The 22,036-nt window shown below is 39.0% G+C and overlaps 1 protein-coding gene across 1 annotated transcript in view; it reads left to right on the forward strand.

Annotated features, from left to right (window-relative positions):
• NR1H4 (nuclear receptor subfamily 1, group H, member 4) overlaps nucleotides 1-22,036 on the forward strand; it is a 39,098-nt gene that overhangs the window by 335 nt on the left and 16,727 nt on the right. The window contains exons 2-4 of the mRNA XM_010140539.1: nucleotides 5,202-5,341; nucleotides 15,111-15,473; nucleotides 21,198-21,338. Of these exons, the coding sequence (XP_010138841.1) occupies nucleotides 5,257-5,341; nucleotides 15,111-15,473; nucleotides 21,198-21,338 (589 nt within the window). The 5' untranslated portion in view covers nucleotides 5,202-5,256. The remainder of the gene's footprint in view (nucleotides 1-5,201; nucleotides 5,342-15,110; nucleotides 15,474-21,197; nucleotides 21,339-22,036) is intronic.

Below are 22,036 nucleotides of genomic sequence, written 5' to 3' on the forward strand. Positions count from 1 at the left end.
GCAGGAATTCCCCTTGGGAAAAATGCTAAGGTCATGAAAAATGAGAGTATTGGAATTTATCTTTAGAAAATTGGCTTCTGCATCTGTGTGCCACTGGAAAAGAAAGCATAACTTTGACACTGAGTTTTTCCTGCAATAACACTATCTAGTTAATTGTACTCATTTGTTAAATTTTGTATCCTTTTAGGAACAGAAAATGATTTAGATGTGATTAATGGGAGAACAGAGGACAATCCAGAAAGGAAAATGTTACATTTGTTTAAAGCAATTTCATGGTTTGACCGTTTTGTGTACAGATTCCAGGTGCTTCTTCCGAAGTCCAGGACTTCAGCACTTGTTTCATGTAACTTGCACAAACAAAAGGGTATTCTGCATTTCAAGCAATTACTAGTTGAATTCATTGACCATTTAAGAAAATGTCTATGCATTCTGAGGGCTAGCCATTTAGCTCCAGAAAACTACAATCGTGATGGGTACCTATTTGGCGTTTGCTATTTTTATTGTATTGCTTGTGTTACAGAGAACCCAGAGATCCCAAACTAGATGGGGATTTCACTAGGCTAGATGGAGTCCAAAAACAGATTAAGAAAGGAGGGTTTGCAATTTTATCAGGTGAGACACGAAAAAGATGATGGAGAAAGGAAGACACCAAAGTGGTGTTCTGTGGGTTGTCTCAGGGACAGTCAGAAGCTGACGCCACTCTGTCGTTACTTGCCTACCTACAGAAATGCCATTTAGACTTCTGGTAGAGTTTTTAGTTCTACTTGTGACTGACTTGAAGACATTTACTTTAGCTTCAGAATTAAGCTGTAGAATATCCTGTATTTTTCCCTCTGTCTCTTTGCTGCTCTGATTTTGACAGTTGTTTAAAAAAATCTAAACAGTAAATTTCAAACAAACACAGTAACACCAGTCTTGCTTCCAGTTGTCTAACTTGGTCATATTGTTGCTTGTATTTTGCATCAGTTGCTGTGTAGCTGCCTCTGGTACCGCGCATGTCAAAATAATCTGGCAGCAAAAGACTTAGCAACAAGAGGCACAAATCTTCCTAATGCTTTCATGTCTCTTTGATGCACTTTAAAATAAACAAGCAAGCAATTTAAAAACCTTCTCAAATAAGTGAGGCGCTGCTTTAAATATTCTACAGTAAGGCTACAAGGCCAGATCAAAAGCCTGTGAACTAGAAGAGAATCTTCTCATTGATGTTAATAGGTTGCCATAATTACTGATGTTACTGAAATTTCTTTGAGCAATTGGCAGCCAGATGTGAAAAGAATAGGACAGTATATGGGGTAGAAGGAGGGAAATGTACCTCACTAATATTTGTGAAAAATTTTGCAAGTGCTTTGATACATCTTCCTTTACTGAGTAATTGAAATAAAATCAATCATTCTTCCGAAGGTAAACTGCAATTAGACTATCATGGAACTTTCCTGATGATCAAACATTTTCTTTTACCTGCCAGTATGTGGTTACAATGCTTTTGTCCAGCTGATCTTAACTTTAACTGTCTTGTTAAGGAGCTTGCCTTAGCTTACAGAGAAGCCAGGGGATGCTTTACTATGGACCATAGTAGGGTCAGAGGTAGGCCACTGATAAGAGTCCACAATATCAAACCTACACCCACATGCATATATGTATACATATATATTTTATACTCCCACAAATATATATCCCATAAGAAAGCTAAATAAATATTCATGCACATATATGCCTACAAATGTTCAGTTATACCAAAGATACTTGCAAATATTAAGAGTTCCACTGCTTGTGGTTTTGGTGCATAGAGAAATCTGAATTAAGAGCAATAATTGATCCCCGTTCATGTAGATGAACTTATTCTGGAAGCTGAGATAACATAGCTATATGTTATCAGGCAAAAAAATGCCTCAGGCCCTCTGTCTTTGGAAGGAATACTTCTGCCAAGAGGTGGTGTGCATAGGTGCTGCACATGACAAAATCTATCACCTGGTTGTGTTGTCAGCAATTTGGGTGTCTCTGCATGTCTGCTGGGTGTGACTATCCCACTGTCCAGAGCAATGCTTCCACTCCATGGCAGCTGTGGTCAGCTCGGGCCGCAGCTGTGGTCAGCTCGGGCCACAGCTGTTTAACTGCAGCAACAGCCTAGCAGGATGAGGCTGAGAAGGGGTTAATGATGTGTTGTGCGTTGTGGAACTGGCTCTTTGAAAGTGGAGTCCATGGCTGGGTCTGTGATAACTTGGGACACTGACTTACGGTGATCTATACTGTTTCCCAGAACTGAACAATTTGTGCTCTATATTTCATACCTGGTGTAGGTCTGAAAGCTGAAACTCAGTAGCTGCTGCTTTTAAATTCTGGTGAAATTAATTGGATAAATCTAATATAGGAGAGATGGCTCACAGTAGGCTGGATTTGGGGACAAATCAAAACAAAGTGGCAGTCAGTGTTTATTGAAGACTTTCGTGTTCAGATAAATTTAAAGCAGCAACACTATATGTAATGGAAAATATATTTCCATCTTTTTTAATGTCAATCAGGTCTTGTGCCTTGCAGAAATCCCCAGAAGACAGGATTAATATCTTTCATGAAATCCAGTTAAATGGTCCACATCAGCTGAATATATTAAAGAAAATGAAGTATTAAAAAAGGTGGGAACTCTAAAATCATCATGAACAATTGACTCAAACTGTATCCAAATAGCTCAAAATTAATGTGGCAGAAGGGGTTGAGTTATAAAGCCTGTAATGTCTTAGCATACTGGGAGGGTATGACAAATATCAAGTTTCTTACTATAAACAAGGCAGTATTGAATAGCATCAGGTTTGGGGTTTTGTGTGTTTATAAAGAATAATAGATTCTAAGAAGTGTATCTTGAGGTTAAGGAGTGACAATATCTAATGACATATTACAATGGAATAGCCTCAAAGGAACAAGAAATAAGTTTATAGACATTTCAAAGGACAGTGAAAACACAGACACTATATTAGCATTTAAAATTATAGTTTGTTTGCTTTCTCCTTATCTGCAGCACAGACTAGACAGAGACAGTATATATACCTTACAAACTAAGAAGCTATGCGTCTGATCATATCCTAAGAGTCTAATAAAATATTTAAAATGGATGTCATCTCAGGACTGTCTTTATTTTGATATAACTTCCAACACTCCCTAAGAGGATAAGTTGCAGGCTTTGTATGAATATATAGAAATTCACAATTCCAGTGCTCTCATAATGTGGCGGTGTTAGCTCCTCATAGGTCTGAGGAGGCAATATGAGAAGTAGTAGTGGGGATGGAATGTAATCTTCAAGTCTGGCTGCAGGGAGAGCTAATCCTGCAATGAGCTGCAGGATTTGTACACCTGTGGGCTGTAAGTGAGCTACTGATGAGCTCAGACATCAGGAGAGGGTGGAGATGGCCTCTCTCCTTTGGTCTTTTGCAAGAAAATCCAGAGAAACACTCAGGACCCCTCTGAAAATACCTCATTTGATATTTCTCTTACTGACCATTATAAGGGTCCTGACTGTACTGCTCTCTTCTCCTATCGCTACCCTGGTAATGGGCTGTAAGAGGAACACTATCCCAAGGGTCTGTCATGTGCAGTTCATGAGCAAACTGGCTGTCAGGAATTGTGAGACCTCTGCAGCCATGTGGGCAGCCCCATCTCTGGAGTCCAGCAGATGCTTTCCCAGAAAATGTAGGGGGAGGGCAGTAAAATGGTTGGAAGTAGATGTGGGCTTACTGGGGCAGCTGGGTTGGTTGCAAACCCCCATTCAAAGATATGCAGAGTGTTCTGCTGTTGCAAAACTGTGTTTCTGTGCTAATTTTGAGACTGTGTTTACATGTTATTTGCCACAAGAACCCTATCAGTCTGTTACAAGTAGCTTTTGACATTTGAGTAAACTGTTTAAATTATCTGTGGGCAGACATTTAAAATGCATTTGTCTAATTAGAGGGCCTTTGTTTATGTTAAAATAACTTAATGAATCCTTACAGACAAATCTGAATATAATTACACAGTGTGCTTGCCGCTCTCACAAGCTGCTTTCAAGTCTGCTCAGCACTGGGGTCTCCTGCTGCATTCGTGTTTTTTGTCAGATGACTTCACTCTGCTTGAGGAACATGTTGAGCCCTCACTGGGAAGCAGACTGGGCTATAACACTCAAACATCTTCAGTGAGTGGAAATGTGGTCCCAGGGACAGTCCCATGGGAATAAACCCAAATAAAGAGTTAAGACTATAAAACAAAGCAAAACAGATTTCTGTCAACTTTATGCAGAATCCTCTTGGTGTCTGCATAAACTCTTGAGACATCTCCTTGTTGCAGCTGAGTGTCCTCCTGTTGCTGATGGTCCTGCCTCAAACGAAATCTTAAGTTGCCCCATCCCACCCACATGACTCAGACCTGGGGAAGGGAGCTTCTTGCCTTGCTCCTGGATGCAGCGTTGCTCTAGCTATAGCCTCTGCTTGGGTAAGAGGCAACGGCAGGTCTCTTGCCCCTTATTTAATAGCCAAGAGGTTAGACTGGGGAAGGAGAAGATCTGAGTACAGTGCCATTGTTTAACTCAGGACATGGAAGCTGCTCTGATCTGCTAGGAAAGCACACTACTGAGCATGAGCATCTCCCAACTTCCCTGAGCAAGAGTTATGCTTGAAACCACAAAGTGAGCAGGTGGGTGAGTCTGGTTATTAGACCAAGGCTTTGCTTTCTGTGTTTTGTCATTTACCTTGTTCAGACAATAATTACTGAAGGCAAGATAAGGAGCCAGTCCCTGGAAATTAAATTCAAGTTTCCTGGCTTGGTTCTTCTGACCTAACCATAAACTAAGGCTTTTTCAGTAAGTAAAAACAATGAAATTGTCAAAGAGGGATGAAAAAATAATGCAAACAACTGATATTCCCTGGAAGGGAGGCTCGGCAGCATGCCCTCAGCAGGTCAGGCCAGAGTTTCAGTCGGTGAATATTTGAATAAGGTTGAGCATAATCTGCCATTAGTTTTAAATGAGCAGCAGAAGGATGGCAAATAACATATACCAGAGTGAGGAAAAACCAAACAAACTAGATGCAGCCTTTTATTTAAAGGCTAAATTAGGTATTGTAACTTCCAGCCAATGTTTGTTACAGTAAATATTGAAAGAACATCCTGAATCCTGCCTTACAGTAGGTACACAGAAATTAGTTATCTTGTTTTAAATATTCTTTTTGCTTTATATCTTTCAGGGTCTCTTTTCAATCTGTTTCTTAATTAGTATAGTCCTCCTAAACTGAAGAATAAATGGGATCTGAAATGAATTTAATAGGACATCACCAGCTAGCCATTGCTGATGGATTTTCTCTTGCTGAAGGTCCTCATTTATTTGGTAAGTCACCAAAGCAGGTTAAAATAGCAGAAACCTTTACTCAGAAACCTAGAAGAAAATGTGATGAAATCTCATGGAGGATGTGTCCTTGACATGTGCCAACCTTCTTGAAACTTTAATAGAAGGAATAAACAAATAATGGGTTTGTGCTGTTAATGTAACACTGCACACTATTGCTCTCATCATAGCTCATAGCAGAGCTGGTAGGCTGTTTTTGTAACACTATGCTAATACCTGAAATGATTCATCAAGGACAGACCTTTGTATGTAGGCTAGATGTTATCTTCATGTGAGTCTTTTAAATGAGCAGATGCATTTTCAGTTAATTTGTAATAAAGATGTTCTGCAATGTATTTGCATTGCCGTATTATGCAAATTTATGAAAGTAATTTCACCTAAATTAAAATACTGTCTTATTGAGACCATTAAAAACTTATGCTATTAAATTAGATGCACAAGAAAATCTATAATGCTGGCTGGAAAATCCTTTGCTCCAGTTCCATTGGATTTTTCAAGGCTAAGCATGGGTTTGTTAATGCATGAAGAATTATTGGTCAATATTTTATAAGCATGGTGAAACTGTCTTCTGTTTTATGTTCTGCTATGAAAAATAAAGAGAATAATACATTTTCAGCCTTTCTTTTGGCAGCAGAAGGGATGTCTGAATAACACGAGGCCCCCCATTCAGGGCCTCACTATACAGTCCCCCACAGAAAGCTGCAACATGTCAAGTTTCCAGTCCAAATAAGACCAGAATTCTGTCTTTTTGAGTGCTAGAAAAATTGAAAACTTCATTTTCATCTGTCCAAAACAAGAATAGTGGCTTGGGCATGGAGGGACTCTGTGGAGCCCTTCCTGCTGCAGAGATCTTAGTTGGGAGCATCTCTTCAAATCAGATGACTTCCAGTGTCTTGGCTCCATACAGCTGAACTAAAGCACTATCACTAATTATAAGAAAAACCCATTGCATTACTGTGTGTTGTTTTTTTCCCTAAATGTGCTGGGTTGTTAATCAGTTGTAAATCAGTTGTTAAAAAAAAAATGTAAACAGCTAAAACACTCCTCTGCTACCTGTTAATTCCAATGCCAGGCCATGACACAGGGAGGAGAATGATGTTCAAATCTAGGGTGCCATATTTTATATCCAGTCATCCCTTTTAATAAAAGCCCTGAACTACTGAATAACTGAACTACTTTAGATTTTTGTCAAGAAGATTTTCCCATGATCCCAAGATTTATTTCATTATTTTTAAAGACTAATGATCAGGTAGCCTCAAAATACAAGGAAGTGTGTTACTGTAAAATACTTTCCTTCTATGCTGAAATCTTACTTAGAAATTGTAAGGCCTTCAGAAGAGGGATTGGTTCTCCCATAACAGGTATTCAGAGCTTAGCACAATGCAGATTTAATGCAAACTGACATTTCTCTAAGAGGAAGAAATAATGTCTAGAAGGGTTGAATCAGGGGTTCCATTAAGAGAGAGACTTAATGCTTCTGCTGTGTTTCACTTAAGCTGACTTCTGTTCTGTATGGCCACTTGGTCCTGTTTTGTGGAATATTGCTCAAGTCTCAGAAGCTAATTGTTTAAAAATGTGGTGTCTTTTGCTTTTATAGCTGGAGAAAAACATCAGAAATAATATACAGTTTACTCCACAGAGTTGCTCATTATGAAAATATGACTCCATCTCTTCAAAATGCTTGTAGAAAACTGTTTTACCTCTCAATTTTGTGTTTGTAAACTACTTGCATTTTTCTGACATTCAGTTTTGGCAGTTGGAGACTTGCTAATCCAAGGAAATAGGAAGAAAGCTTTTCTTTTAAATGACCTTTGGAATACACATTTCTCCCAGGGATTCTCTACATATTACAGCTCTGATGTAATACAAGTGAGGAATTGCTGACTTACAAACATCAGTGTTTATACAAAACAGTCTCCTTTTTCAAAGATGCATACTCCTGTGAAAAACCTTGGAAATACATTATCTTTTCATTATATTTCACTCAGTCTATGGGGAGAGTGTTCTTAGACCTTCAAGAACAAATCTAAGTGCATCTCCAAACATTAGTTCCAGGTCTCTCAAAAGACGTGTTGTCAGTTGTGAGTTGCCTGCCTCATCACCATGGTAATTCCAGGGCACTTCTACACACTCATCCTCAAGATTTCTAGTTGCAGCAGGTTTCAGAAGGCCTTAAAGAAAAAAGTTTTCTGCCTTTCAGTGGCTGGAAATTAAGTTGCTGTTTTAACAATATATGTGTAAGTTAAGTATCTCTTTTTCTTTGGAGTGAGTGTGATTTATCTGTAGTTTTTCACTTCTGTAGTTACGAGTTCCTGGAAAAGGGGGCTCAAAATGCAAATGAGGGGCATTCCCACCCATCCTGTCTTTCTGGAAAACTGATTCTATTTTTCCATCTCCCTACTCGGTTGATTTAGAAACATCTGAGAGCTCTGTACAGAAAATATCCTTTCAAAGAAGTGGCCAGAAAGAGATACATATGGTGAGGCATCCTCTATAGCGTCTGTGTGCAAGATTGACTTTTTCTTCCCTGCAGCTCTGTTTTTTCCAATGAGGGAAAGGGAGTCTTGATGACTTTTGATTCTCAGAGGTTTGCGAGTTTCCATGGGACCTGTCCTGCTAAGACATTCTCTTTCTCAGTCGAATCCTGTTTTTATTTCACAAGTCCCATTGAATTGAGCAGGGCCAGTCATGTGAAGACTGGTCCAATTTCACATCCTGAATTAGAAAACGAGACAACTACCAATCTGCATTTCTGAACCCCTGTTCAGGGAGGACTGAAATCCTGGACTCCTCTGAAACCTTTGGGAGCTTTGCAGGTCACTTTAGAGCCATGAATTTATTCTCTGGACGCTTCTTCCATGACAGACGTAAACTGATTTGCTCCAATTTGACTGGACGCATGCTGTGACCTAGGAGGTGCATTAGCTGAGTGCTGTGGTGAAGCTGACAAGCCTTGCTCTAAGCCTTGGCAGTTCAGCTGGAACTGCAAGACAGTTGCAAAAAGGTATTTAATAACAACATTCAACTGTCTTTGAAAGCTTTTCATATCAGGGTCAATACATGTGTTAAATATCTATATTGCCATTATCATATTTCTTCCAATGGTTATCACTTGCCTGTTTTTACAAGGAGTTGAACTAATTTTCAGACACCAAAAATGTCTCCTCCATGTCTTCCTTCTCTTCCTTTTAAATGTGGAGGGTAAGCTTATATATTCCTATGGCATCTGAAAGACATTGAACATTTGACTTAGACTGTTGTTTATGTAAGTAGCAGGCCTTTAAAGTGCAGTCCCATTCTATTTTCTGTGAAAGCACCTTCTATAGGAGTTACTAATACACAAGATATTAAATGTGAAACTTCTGCTATCTGAGATGGAATTATTTCTAAGAACCTGGAAAGATGAGTCAGTACTATTATATGTTTAATTTGAATAAGGACCTATTTTAAGTAATTTTTGATGGCTTAATAACGTTTTCTTGTGCTACGACACCAAAATATAACACAAGAAAACTCACCCTCATTGTACACCTCCCTAGCTGAGAAATTTTTTGGGGGTGAAAGAGAACTCTTAAAAGATGAATTTGAAATGAGCAAGGAAGAATAAATTAAAAAATTACGTGTAAAGAAAAGGAAAAAAAAGGAATATATCTAAACTTGTCTTAAATACTTAACAATGTAATGGTAAAATGCCACTGAAAAATTTTGTAGATATAGAACAGCAGCTAAAATGAGCCTAAAAGGCTGATTACTTTTATATAAATTTGTATTCATTCTAGTTATGCTTTTTTTAAAAGGTAGTAGGATCAAGTGTCTGAACTGATTAAATAGCTTCAAGATCATATGTTAAATAACTCCTTGTCTTTAGCACCACCTAGCAGATGATGAAACATCTGGCTTCATCCATGCAGAGAAGATAATTAGGCCCTTAACAGACTCCAAATCAAAATGAAATGAGCTAACACAAATTAAAACAGAACATATTGTATATCTAATAATTAGGGAGAAAGCCAAGCCAAACAGAGTGGCAATCTGAGAAAAAAATTTACCAAGGAATTCAGATGACGGGGGCTGTGAGGGTGAAGGTTGTAGCACAGAGCAGGACAGAATCAAAATGCATTAGTGTGATGCTTGCTTTTGTGTATGTGAGAGTCATTTGTGGATCCCAGTCTGGAAAGGAGGCTGTTTTCTGAAATAATGGGAGTTTTGCTGTCTGGGGATTGAGTCTCTGACTATTTACTTCCAGGTGTGATCCTGAGACATACTTCCGGTCACAAATGTGATGTTGGGTCTCAGTGGACTCACCAACAGGGCTAAATGAAAGAGAATGAAGACTGAGAGGCACAGCACCCTTGACTCTCCATCTTGACACTACTAAACTCTCATCTTGTTCTGTTTTGGATTACTTTAGTAGGTTTCTTTGAGACACAGGCTTACTTGAGGCACTGTTCCCATAAAGATAGCATGGACACAACTGCAATATGTTTGAGTCCTTTTACCCTACACTGTCCTCTAACGCTGTCTCAGTGGACTTAGTACCTTCCTGCCTTAGCTGCCGTCAAACTAAGGCATATCACACAATCTTTTAACTTCATGCTATCCCAACAGTGCTGTGGTGGCATCCAGCACAGCGCTCACAACGTTACAGATGTTTTGAACTGAAATGACATATACTAAACAGTAATATCTGAGAACCATGGAGAGGCTCCATGAGCCTGGAACAGTAAGGTCAGTAACAAAGGCTATGTACTGCAGATACATCCTGCCCACTCCAGGGAGAGTTAGAGTTAACCCTCAGTTACATAGATGAGAATCGATCCTTGATGTTCAGCTTTGGGGCAGGGACGTCTCTCTGGCACTATTCTATCTTGTCATACAGATATGTACAGTACGGCCTGAGCGGCTTGGCCTTTTTTTGAGAATACAACATTTCCGTGCTTCAAAAGCATCTGTTAATCCAGGCTTGTGATATTGAAGTGGTTAATCTGTTTACAGAACCACCAGACATTACTATGTATTTATGGACAAAAATTTTGTTGTAAAGAAACCACAAATTTATAATGGGTGGGCTACTTGGAAGCATCCCCCTGACTTGTAACCAAATTTTATCCAGGTGAATACATGCTGGGAACAGACATTGCTGTTGTTTCAGGCATTTACAAACAAGTTTCTCTGTAATGAAGTTAATCAGTAAACTGCATAACCTCTGGCCTGTGTCACTCCTTTGCTAATCTTAAGGAAAGTTCTCACAGTAAAGAAGTCGACATGATAAGGACAAAGCAGAGTTGAGAAGTTTTATTTATAGGTAGTTTTGAGGGGAGAAAAAGAAAACGAGAGGAGAAGGAGGATTGGGATAGTATAGACTAAAGGACTTAAGGAGAGTATTTTTCTTCAAGAAATGGTCAGACTGAAGACAGCCTAAGGTAGGATATTGTCATGTTCTCACTTGAACATGTTTGCCATCTATTCTTGCATTCTTCCTTGAAACTGTAGGATGCATAAGGTTGTTTAAACCAAGGGATCTTTGAAGATCTGCAAATACTTTGTTTGGAATTAAATCAGGATTTCATTAACAGTTGTGCTATCATTTTGAAATTGCTTAATCTTGTTCTTACTTCTTTAAGTTCCTTCATAAATATCCGAAGGAGACACAGAGGTTCATGTTTTAAACCTGCTTAGAATTCTTTTCTCTTAAATTAGCTCTATATTGGTAGAACAATAATTTTTACATTAAAATGTAATCTCATTGTAATTTCTGTAATATTCTGAACAAAACCACCTTCAGTCTGCACATAGTATAATTTTTCAGTATAATTTTGCAAATTGAAAACACATCGTTTAGTTCCAACAAAATTCCCTTTCTTTTGTATGAGTGGTTAAGGCCTGGGTCAAATATTTTTTCAAGTCTTGTGTAAAATATTCTGTGCAAAATTTAAACAAAGAAAAGCAAAATTCTCTGAGTTCCAGGTGCAAGTGGTATTTTGGAAAAATATTCGTAAAATGATATTAACATCCATGTGAAGGTTTCACTTTGTTAGTAAGCTTTCCAGCTTCATTGGAAAACACTTATTTGCAAAACATAGTCTGAAAGACCTGCAGCTATAAGTAACATCACATTATTGTGTGCTTAAGTAGTCTTTCTTTAAAAATCTAAAAGGTATGTTTCCAAAAGGAAAAACAGATAGAAGTTTCAAAATAGCTAAGACAACACAAACATAAAATGTTGCTGCACTGCAGAGAGGTCGTTTTGGATTTCACTTTCACTGCTTATACTAGTGCAACTCCAGCGATTTCAGTGGGCTGGCACAAGGTTTACAGTGGCATGAGACCAGCCCATCTCAGACTTCTACTATGGTTTTAAAGCATATGTACGTTCTAGTTGGCAAGATAAGATTAATTTTCTTTTGTGATAAGAAACTGTTTGGTCTAGACTCAAAATGTACTTTGCAAAGCATAATTCCACAAATCAGTGTGGTTTTCAAATATCACACAGGACAGAGCAGTGCATGTTATGCCTCTGAAAGCAGAACCCTTTCAGCTTCTGTCAGAAGCCTTATGCATGCAGAGGGCCAGGGATCACTGCTCAGACCATGCTTTTTGGATTGGGTCATAGAAGTACTTTGTCCCAATAATTTCAAGGCATCTAGCTTTTATTTCAACCACATTATTTGCTTCAATTTTTTAAAGATAGTATTTCAGAGTAAAAGGACATTTCAACTAAAAAAAAATGAAAGCCTTCATTTTGAAATCATCTTTATGGAACACCTCCACAGTTTTAAATGATTATTTTCAGGAATGAGTTTAGATCACTAGAGCTTTGGAGCAGAGCATTTCTTGCAAAGTTTTATTCTAGACTCATTGACAACTTTAAATAATAAAGGACAAAATAATTTAACTGGTTTTGATCTGCTCTGGGTAATGAATGGTGTTGGGTGATTTCTAAGGATAAAATACAGATACCCACTTAGCCCTTCAAACAGGTCTACTAAAAGAAAAAAAAGCAAAAACCCCTTCAGGCTAAAGTGGGAAAACCTACACAGTTACAACCTAATTAACTTTAAAAATTGGTTTGGTCTCCATAACTAGTATCTGAGCACTTCCCAAAGTTTTAGCTGTAAACCTGTTTTACGTAAAACAAGTCCATATTCTCTGAGTCTCAGCCCTCCCTGTTCTTCCTTTTCCTTTCCATTGCTCTCACCATGGACTCAATCTGAATCATTTAACTATGTGCCTGACACAGAAGGAGAAAGAGATACAGGCTGGTTGGGTTTTCCCCCGCATATTTAATACATTAAGACTCAGATTTTTTTTTTGCCTGTATAAACAGAGTGAAATTAATGGTTGTGAAGATTCTTCTAAACATATCTGTAACACAAATGGATTTACAGTGGTCTAAATGAACACCAAATACTGTCTCAGGATGTGCTGCAGTTCTTTCGCAGTCCTGAGTTTTTCAGCAAGCCCTGAGGTTATGAAGGGTTTTTTGCTGTGTAATGAGCATTGCCTTCTCTTCTTGCTCTTTCAGAGGCCCAAGAAGTTCAGAAGGCTGGTATAGAGATTTTGTGGAATTTTCTGTGCATGGCAAAAAGCTAAAACCGAAGTTTTTCATTTTGGGATTGTCCCACTGCCCTTTAGCAATCTTATTCAATTAAGTAATTACTAACTAGCAAATGGCAACTTATGTCTCTGTGGTGAATAGATTCCTTTCCAAAGAGAGACTGAATGATTTCTGTAATGATCGTGTATCTCACAGTTAACACCTGGTTTTGTACCTGAAGTACCTTAACCAGTCTTAATGCGCAGCACTCTCAACAAATGGTAAATTTAATTAGAGAAAGACTGCCCACTCATTAAACCTGTACTGAACAGTAAAGGTCAGCATCAAATCATTGCTGTCTTCACCTTTAACGTGTTTTGTCACCACTGCGGCTGGCAGGTCATCAGTGACAGGTTGCATTTGATGCACAAAGCTGTAACTTCACTCGCATCTCCTTCCACACAGTCCCCAGATGCCCGTGTTTTGTCTCAGGTCTCTGTATGTCTATGCTGTTTATTTAAAGGGCATAAACTTGGGTTTGGAGAGTGCCTTCTGGTATTCTGCTTCTGCTATTGTAGTACTTAGAGCCCTGTCCTCTTTTGAAACAAGTAAATCCAACTATAATTAAACTAATAGTTAATAATAAAGGACACCATTATTAGAATTCGGTTTTGTGACACATTTTGCTGTTTATTCTTGAGCTAGAACCTCAACATTTGCTATTAGAAAAGATATGCTGTGGACAATACAGCAATTACACAAATCCAAAACACTTGTATGGCTTCTGCAGCACTCTAAAAGTAGGAAGGGCAGAAGGCTGCAGAGCAGGAGCATGAGACCTTCAAAGTGACAAAATAGGTGAAATGAAAAAGTTAGTTTCTGGCACTAACTGAAGTGAGACAAAGGAGAGGAAGGAATCCCATGCTATAGATCGTAATCATTGTTGTTATTACAGATGTTCTCTCTTTGTTAGCATTTCTGCATGGTTTCTGATTTCTCACAAGTGAAGGAGACTTGCCAGGGAATCAATTTTATGTGAGCAAAAATGGTTTTGGAGTGCTTCTGAAGCACTGTTAAGTAATGGTCACCAATGAATATTAGTCTATGATTTCCTTGTAAATACTGCTGTTGACTTCATGAAAGTGGAGCTCAATATCTTCCTGGAAATGTGCACTGTTTTTCTCAGATTATCATCTTGGAACTAATGAAGGAGTTGTGTCAGTGTTTTCATGAAACAGCAAGATGTGTCTTTCTCCAATAGAAAATATGAAGTAGTTGGTAAATAAGTTTTAAATTACCCTTTTCAGCTGTTTGTCACGGGTTTGATTTTAATTACACCCTCAAGGCACTGCTAGATGTTGTTGTAGTACAGAAAAAAGTCAGACTTGAGTTGTGTGCATTTTTAAACCCACTATTTAATGCGCAAAGATAAGGTAGACTCCAGATAGTGTGTCAATTCCCTTAGTACAATTCCTTGTACCACTGCCGGGTTTGTTGTTGACTCAGAGGTGAGTAGTGCTGGCTTACACAGTTGCTTCACATGAGAACTGCTCAACTGCACTGAGTGGCACAGGTTTGTAGGGGCTGGGGACCAAGCTGCAGTAGCTGGCTGGTGGCCCCCAGAGGCTGGACAGAGAGAAGGTTGGCATTTCACCTCGTATTTGGAATATCTTCCCTGTTTCTTCATGTTAACCTCACTTTTCCGTTTCAGACTCTCCTTGAAGGTTTATTTCATGTTCTTAGTCTTCTAGTTAAACCTCATTCTTGTCATCTTTCCCCAGTGCAGTTTTTCCTTGTCATGATGTATTAATTCAGAATTAAACAGAAATTAACAAGATATTTGAGTCTTGATCTAACTTTCAACAATGCCACAGGATTTTTGGCTTTTGTTTGGGTTTCTTTTATTGTGCTGTGTGAATTTCTTTTTCATAAACTGAGTCTTTACACCATTAGCTGCACAGTATCTTTCCAGATCTTTGTATGTAAGTGGCAGTACTAGAAATTCCCACCAATAAAAAAGGAGTGGCTAAGTTACTTTGAAAATATCTTGCAAAGTGTTTGTGTAGGATCAGACCACAGCAAATCTGAGCTCAGCTAATGCAGTCTTCATGATGATGCCTTGTTTTTCAGATGGATGTCTAGAAGTGGAAACCTCTCTAATAACTGCAGTTTGATGGTAGTAATAGAAATTGGTTTTGTGCTGTTATTTTCCAGGTGTCCTTTCAGAGCCAATGAGTTCTCCAGTGCAAGAGGCAGATGTGTCACCTTACACACAGTACAACAGTGTGCCATTTCCCCAAGTTCAGCCTCAGATTTCATCACCACCTTATTACTCCAACCTCGGCTTCTACCCTCCGCAGCATGAGGAATGGTATTCCCCTGGGATGTACGAGCTCAGGAGGATACCCTCGGAGACGTTTTTCACAAGGGAAACAGAGATAATGGATATTCCTGCAGCCAAAAAGCCTAGACTGGGTCACTCCACGGGAAGAGTGAAAGGAGAAGAGCTCTGTGTGGTCTGTGGTGACAAGGCCTCTGGGTACCACTACAATGCTCTTACTTGTGAAGGATGCAAAGGTAGGATGAAATCATTTACTGAATACAATTCAGCTAATAAGCACAGCAGTTTCTTAATACTTTTTATCTTTCTTGTTAACTTTATTTGAGTCATTAAGCATTTTAGAGATTATGTTTGGATCTGGTATACATTCCTCTGTATTTTCCCCAGGACAGATTGGCAGCATCTTCCACCATTGTCCTGTCATCATAGAGCACAGCTGGCCAGCCTATGGCTTTTGACCCATCATTAGCTCTTGGTAAACTGAAGAACAGCTTCCATGCAGGTGCCTGGCAGCCTGGCTTTTCTGTCTGGCTGTTCATGCCAGTCTCTGCCTGTAGAAGGAACCAATCCCATGGAGGCCACGAGAGTTCAGTGCTAGGCTGCCTTAGAATTCAGCTGCAAACCCAGCCCAAAGGCCTCCTGTAGTGCTCATTGAAAGGAACTGAAAGCTGTCAGCTCTCACCTGCAGGCTGTTCCCAGAGAAACTCTTTTCCTTGGCTCCCAAAAGATGTGGTGGGTGCCTTCAGGTTTGCAAAATTAAAGGATTTCTAGTTCTAGGCTTTCTTCTAGGGATAGCCCCTATCCCTAGGGAGGGAACTTCTTCAGGAAACAGATGATTTCTTTAGGATAAATATCTTGCTTCTTAGGAGAACAGTATTCACAAGTTGGTGTCAGGATAAATGGGGTATAGAAAATCATTGCCAGATATTTTAGCAGAGAGGGACAAAAGGTTGTGCTGATGGAATAACTGTGACACCTTAAGATGGTTACTCTGTGACAGGGCTGAGGTACATTATAGAAAGAAAAATAATGCTCCAATTTTTAATTCTATTTTGTGAATAAATATTTCATTATAATTTCTGTTCTAAGGATAAAGACTGAAGCATGGACATTACTGAAACACTGAAATATCCTAATACGGATCTCACTGTTTCTGAGAGAGGACTTTGAACTAATTTGGGGGTTTTGTTTTATCTATTACAAATACATCTCTGAGGGCACAACAGACCACACCAGTCAATCACTCTAAATGAGAATACAGTCAAGGGTCATATAGTTTATCTCAATAATTCAATAAATAAGAGATTAATTTCTTTTTACTGTCTGTCTGAATAGTCTCAAAGTCAGAAAATATTAACTCACATGAATGCTGTCATTATAAACATTATAAACTCAATTTTCATGTGAGGATTCCAAGTAATGATACATTTACTCTGTTAGTAAGCTATTCCTACTGTTTATTAACTTCATTATAAAATTTCTTAGCAATTTTTCAAAGTGTTGCAGTTACAAACAATGGGGTGTCTCCAGGGGAGAGATTAAAACCACAAGTTAAGTATTCAGACTGGAATCTATGGTGAAAGGAAATATGCATTCATCTCTACTGATTCAGTTTGGATCACTCTACATAGTCATCATTTTATTGTTTTATTTGGATAATTTATTTTATGTTTTTGCTCTGTTTCATGACTGCAACATCAATTACAAAGAATACTACCCTTGTTCAAACATAGTAAAAGATGAATGATTTCAGGATAATGCATTCTCTTTCTACAGTAAACTTTAGAGGTGATTAAAGTACCAGCTGATGCAGTAAAAAGATATGCTGAGGATAGTATTCCTGTTTGACAAGGCGAAGGGGATACTATGTTTTCTAGAGTTGTGATCATCCTTGCCTACCTGTGGAATTTTTTACGTTACCCTCAAAGCATGGCGACCAAAGTTGTGCTTGGTACTTCAGTTGTGCTTTTATCAGTGCAGCAGAAGTACCTTCTGCCAGGGCCTAGCGAGCTTGGACGGTGACAGCGAAGTCCTCGGGTCGTAGGTTTGGTCAGAGTATCCTTCTCTTAGATGATGGATGAGCCTTACAAGGCTAAATGAGCTCCATCTGCCTGGGTTTGGAGTCAGAGTTGTCCTTCTCCTAGGATGGCTGCCCCAAGGCTAGTGAGCCCATCCTGCCTGTGGATACACTTTGTCTGACCCTTCAGCCGAGACCTGTGTGGCTTGGGAGACCCCACCGGAGGCACATGCCACCACCAGCAGAGCTCTCAACCTCACAAGGACACGCAAGCTCTTTCCCCACCCTTACATCTCACATCCAAGTATGAGCTTAGCCCTTCTTTTTGGGAGCTAGACTCTTAATTCATGCTCAGTGTGTGTACAGAACAGTACGCAGATCCTTTCTGCAGGACTTGAGCTCACCCTGATCCACTGATGCCATGGACATTCTTATTCAAAGTGAGAGGCTTTGGACATGTTTTTATGGGATTCAATCCTCTGCGATGAGTATGTTAAATTTTTTTTTTCCCTTCCTTTTCTGAGTAATGAATATAGCAATGCCTTCCATTCTTTTTGTTTTTATTTCTTGGGCAGAAGGAACAGTATTAAGATTTCTCACCCCTCATGAGAATATTAATCTAAAGACACAGGCAGGAGTAAACTCTCCTATATATTTTTAAAATACATGACCATCTATTAACAAATATGTATGAACCATTTAATTGGTATCTTACATATTATGCAAAAGCAGATTAAACAGAACATTTGCTCCCATACAACATTTGTGTCTGTTACTATAAGGCTTCCTTGAGGTTTCCCTCACGTCTAGTGAGTAATTTTAGAAAACACTTCTTTGGTTAACAACAATCGCATTACAGCTGTGGTTTACAAGGAGTGAGGCAGTTCAGGCATCGTTACAGTATAGGGAGCAATATAATGTACCATAAAGCCTGCTGCTGTAGATGCTATTTCTGAGATAACCTTCATGGACAGACATCAAAGGCTTTGCTGGAGCCTCAGCCTGTAGAGTGATAGTGGGTTTTAAGGGCCATTTTCAGATGTCACAGAACAAGGGTGACAAAGTACTGTGTTTGTTCAATAAAGCCAGAGAGTAAGTTCTGCTGAGGGAAAATCTAGTTGTGAACTCCCTCTGCGCAGGCTGGCGGTATGAGTTTCTGCAATCTTCAGACAACTCCTGTAATGCTTGATGTCTCTCATGCCAGACTGACAATACTTCTTGCAAAGAGGGTCTTGCTGTAATCTTCTCCTTGCACCAGCACTCACCAGATGGGTGTGGGAGGAAGGAATGCCAGAGCACATCTTGACAGGCTGACAGAGCAGAGCAGCTGCTTTGTTAGCAATTGTGAAAAATTCTTTAATTGAAAGAACCAAAGCTGTTGGCCATCAGGATGGCAAACAGAGATATTTACAAAGCTTTCACCTACATTTTTAACAGCTGTCCCCTTTCAACTTTCATAATTTCCATAAGAAAAATCAGCATCATTAACATTGGAGCAGCTCTAGCAGTAATTAATCATATTCATGACTAGCTAAGAGAACAAAGTAAATTCAACGTTTCCAGCCAACATGAGCTTTTTGTAATATGGTATGATCAGATAAAAGTTAGACTCTGCCAGAAAAACCTTCAGCTTTTGAGGCTATTCCTTCATTAGTTTAACAGATGCCATATCTGATTTACTTGTGAATTTTTGTAAAACTCCTCCTTGTATAAAAGGTCATGCATAAAATATTTGAGGTTTGTTTTGAGATATTAGTGAATAATATATATAGAAATGCCATTCATATCAAAAAGGTAATTTCAAAATTAATTATGAAGAATTCTGTTCAAGAAGACAATGATTCAAGATAAAAATTAAGAAAGAGAAGGGTTAAAACAAATTTTTGCCGAAAAAAAAGCTTTTCATTTCACATTATTTCAATTTTTCAAAACCTTTGTTTTCAACAGAAAATATTTGAGTGCTTGAGTCCTGTTAGTTCCTAGCTTTTGCATCCATGTTTTTGCATTCTTCTTTCATATTCTTACATATCTAAAAAAATTGATTTACTAGAACTCTTTTTCTTTGCTCTTCCATGAAAAAGCAAATGCACACCTTGTGGAAAGGGTGAGTGATAAAGTCATCAGTCAGACTTAGCATGTAATAAATATTTGTGCAGAGCTTTTCCACATTTACTACTAATTAATATGTATCATAAATTACAGGATTTAAATTTGACAAATAAAATTCATAAACGATATAAAGCAGATGCCATTGCCTTTAACCGACACTAAGAACCTACAGCTTAAATCCAGGCCTTTTTCTCTCTTCTCTGACCAGTAAATGGTAATGTATTAAGCACCACATAAATGATGAATAAAAATAATGCCTGAGGCTGCTGGAGGTTCTAAGTAATCTGCATTTCAAAAAAGACTGATGCCAGTCAACTGTATTTATCTGAAAAGCAGCCAATAAAGCAGGCAGCATGGAAGAGACAGCAGATTCAGAGAAATGCCAGATTTATTGTGACCAGGTAGTGGAATTGTTTTACTGATAGCTATGCGTTAGTACTTGGAAGAGATTATGCAACTACACAGATGTGGGCCAAAGCTAGGAAATTGTCATATGACAATGGCAAAATCATCATGTCGTTAGTTATTTTGCCTAGATTCAGTAGGACAATAGCTGAATGCATTCTGAAAACACAGAAAAATCCTGCAATGGACAAAGATTCAGATTCACATCTGAATTTGCCCTGCTATTTGAGTATGGGAGATTGGGTCCTATCTGGTGCTTCTCTTAGTGCATCAAAGTGCCAGACTGGAAAATGATGATGGTTTTATTGTGCCAGCCAGTGGAAAGAAAAAGCTTTCTGAATAGCTCTGGTTAATGTAAATTTATGCAACGCTCTAGTTTGAAGTGCACTGTAAATCAGTGATGTGCCAGCAGAAGCTCCCAAGAGTCTGCTTCAGAAATCTGCGCTCAGATGGGGAGGAGAACTGATTTCTTCTGTAGCTGATGCTGAATAGTCTCTGCCATGCAAAGGACAATATAAAAATGTTGTGATGGCACAATGAGCCACACTGAAAATTCAGGAAACAATCAATTCATCATTGACAGCAAAGACTGTGACTCTTTCATTCAATCACATTTAGCATCTTGAGCACTCCACGTTTTGCCCGCCGTGCCACTCTCAGAGGTGTGCTACTCATCAGACAGATAGGAGATTCAGACAGGCTGAGGAAAGGTCCTCTCAATTTCTTGTATCAGTTGCTGTTTGCATTTACCACTATGCAACTCTGGAGTGAATCCAGTGATGATACCAGTAGAACTGCCTGTGCAGGTGAAATTAGGTGACTGCTTAACTCGTCAGGTGGACAATATTTAGTGAATGAGGCTGCAGTATCTTGTGAACAGCGGAGGAAGCAACATGTACAATAGGCAGATCTGATGCAGCTTCCTTATTAAAATTGGGGGTGGGCAACAGACCAGTCTATGGAGCTTCTGCAGGTCCCAGGAGCTGAGGGAATGGTGATGAGTTACTCAACTCTCTTGCTGAATATGCTGTACCTCAAGACACTTAACAGACACTCATTTTTTTTTTTTCCCCACTGGTTATTTGTATAGTATCACCCTATAGCTCTAGTGCTGGTGCTCAATCTGCTTCTTGCAGGTTTTAGATCTGGGTCTGAATTTTCACAACAGCATGGTTCCAGGACCTCACTTTGGGCTAATGTCTAATGTTTGGGCCTGTAATTTACTATCTTAATTTATTAATTTGTTTAAATTATTGATACTGTTGTCAATACAAATATCAATATAATCATCCAGGTACTTAAAGAAACTCGTGGTATGGTGGAACCTGTGTCATTCAGAAAATCTAACAGAGATGGAGGTGCTCTTCAACTTGATTGCTTTGCTTCCTTGAGTATTTTCTTTCATCTATGTCACTGCTGTGTTGTGCAGGGTTCTTCAGAAGAAGCGTCACAAAAAATGCAGTATACAAGTGTAAAAACGGGGGCAACTGTGAGATGGACATGTACATGAGAAGAAAATGCCAGGAGTGCCGTCTAAGGAAATGCAAGCAAATGGGCATGTTGGCTGAATGTATGTATACAGGTATTTGCATCATATAGTCAGAGTGCATCAAATACTGTATTTGTTTAATTAGGCTGGTTTTAACATTAAAGCTATAAAAGATGTCACCTGGCAGGTGGTAGTCACATTAAAGATGATGCCATGCTTTGTGCATCAAATCCCGTTGAAAGAGACAAACGCATGCGTAAGCAATGAGATTCAGTTGGTGGCCAGGGACACAAGGGTCTAAGAGCTGAGCAAATGGTGAGGGAAGGGCCGTCCTGCACTAGATGACAGTCATTAGTCTGCTTGGGCAGGAAGGAAAAGTAGTCAGGGGAAGTGAGTCTACGGGAGACTCCCCAGAGGCAAGGAGTTTGCAGTGTTGTGGAAGCTAGAGCAAGAAAGTCCTGGCACTTCCCTTTGCTGCTGTTTCTGGGGCTCTGCCTGTCAAGTTCTTGCTAGCCAATTCCAAATTCTGGCATTTGAACAATGCCATTTTCAAGAAAAGAGGATGACTGCTGCTAGCAGGAAGTTTCTGAAGACTTGCCAAGTGTATGTTCCCAGACCTCACCCAGCAATCAGGCAAAGCCTGCTAAGGGCTAGCCCTTTTTTATAGTCTCATTACCTCTTCACGTGGCACTATAGATTTTCTGGCTTTGCACGTAGGCACATAGGTAGAACCATCTCCAGAAATTAAGCTGATGGACTTGAATAGTATTTCATATTAA

Source organism: Buceros rhinoceros, unplaced genomic scaffold (assembly GCF_000710305.1).
Source record: "Buceros rhinoceros silvestris isolate BGI_N320 unplaced genomic scaffold, ASM71030v1 scaffold4817, whole genome shotgun sequence".
Classification (NCBI taxonomy): Eukaryota; Metazoa; Chordata; class Aves; order Bucerotiformes; family Bucerotidae; genus Buceros; species Buceros rhinoceros.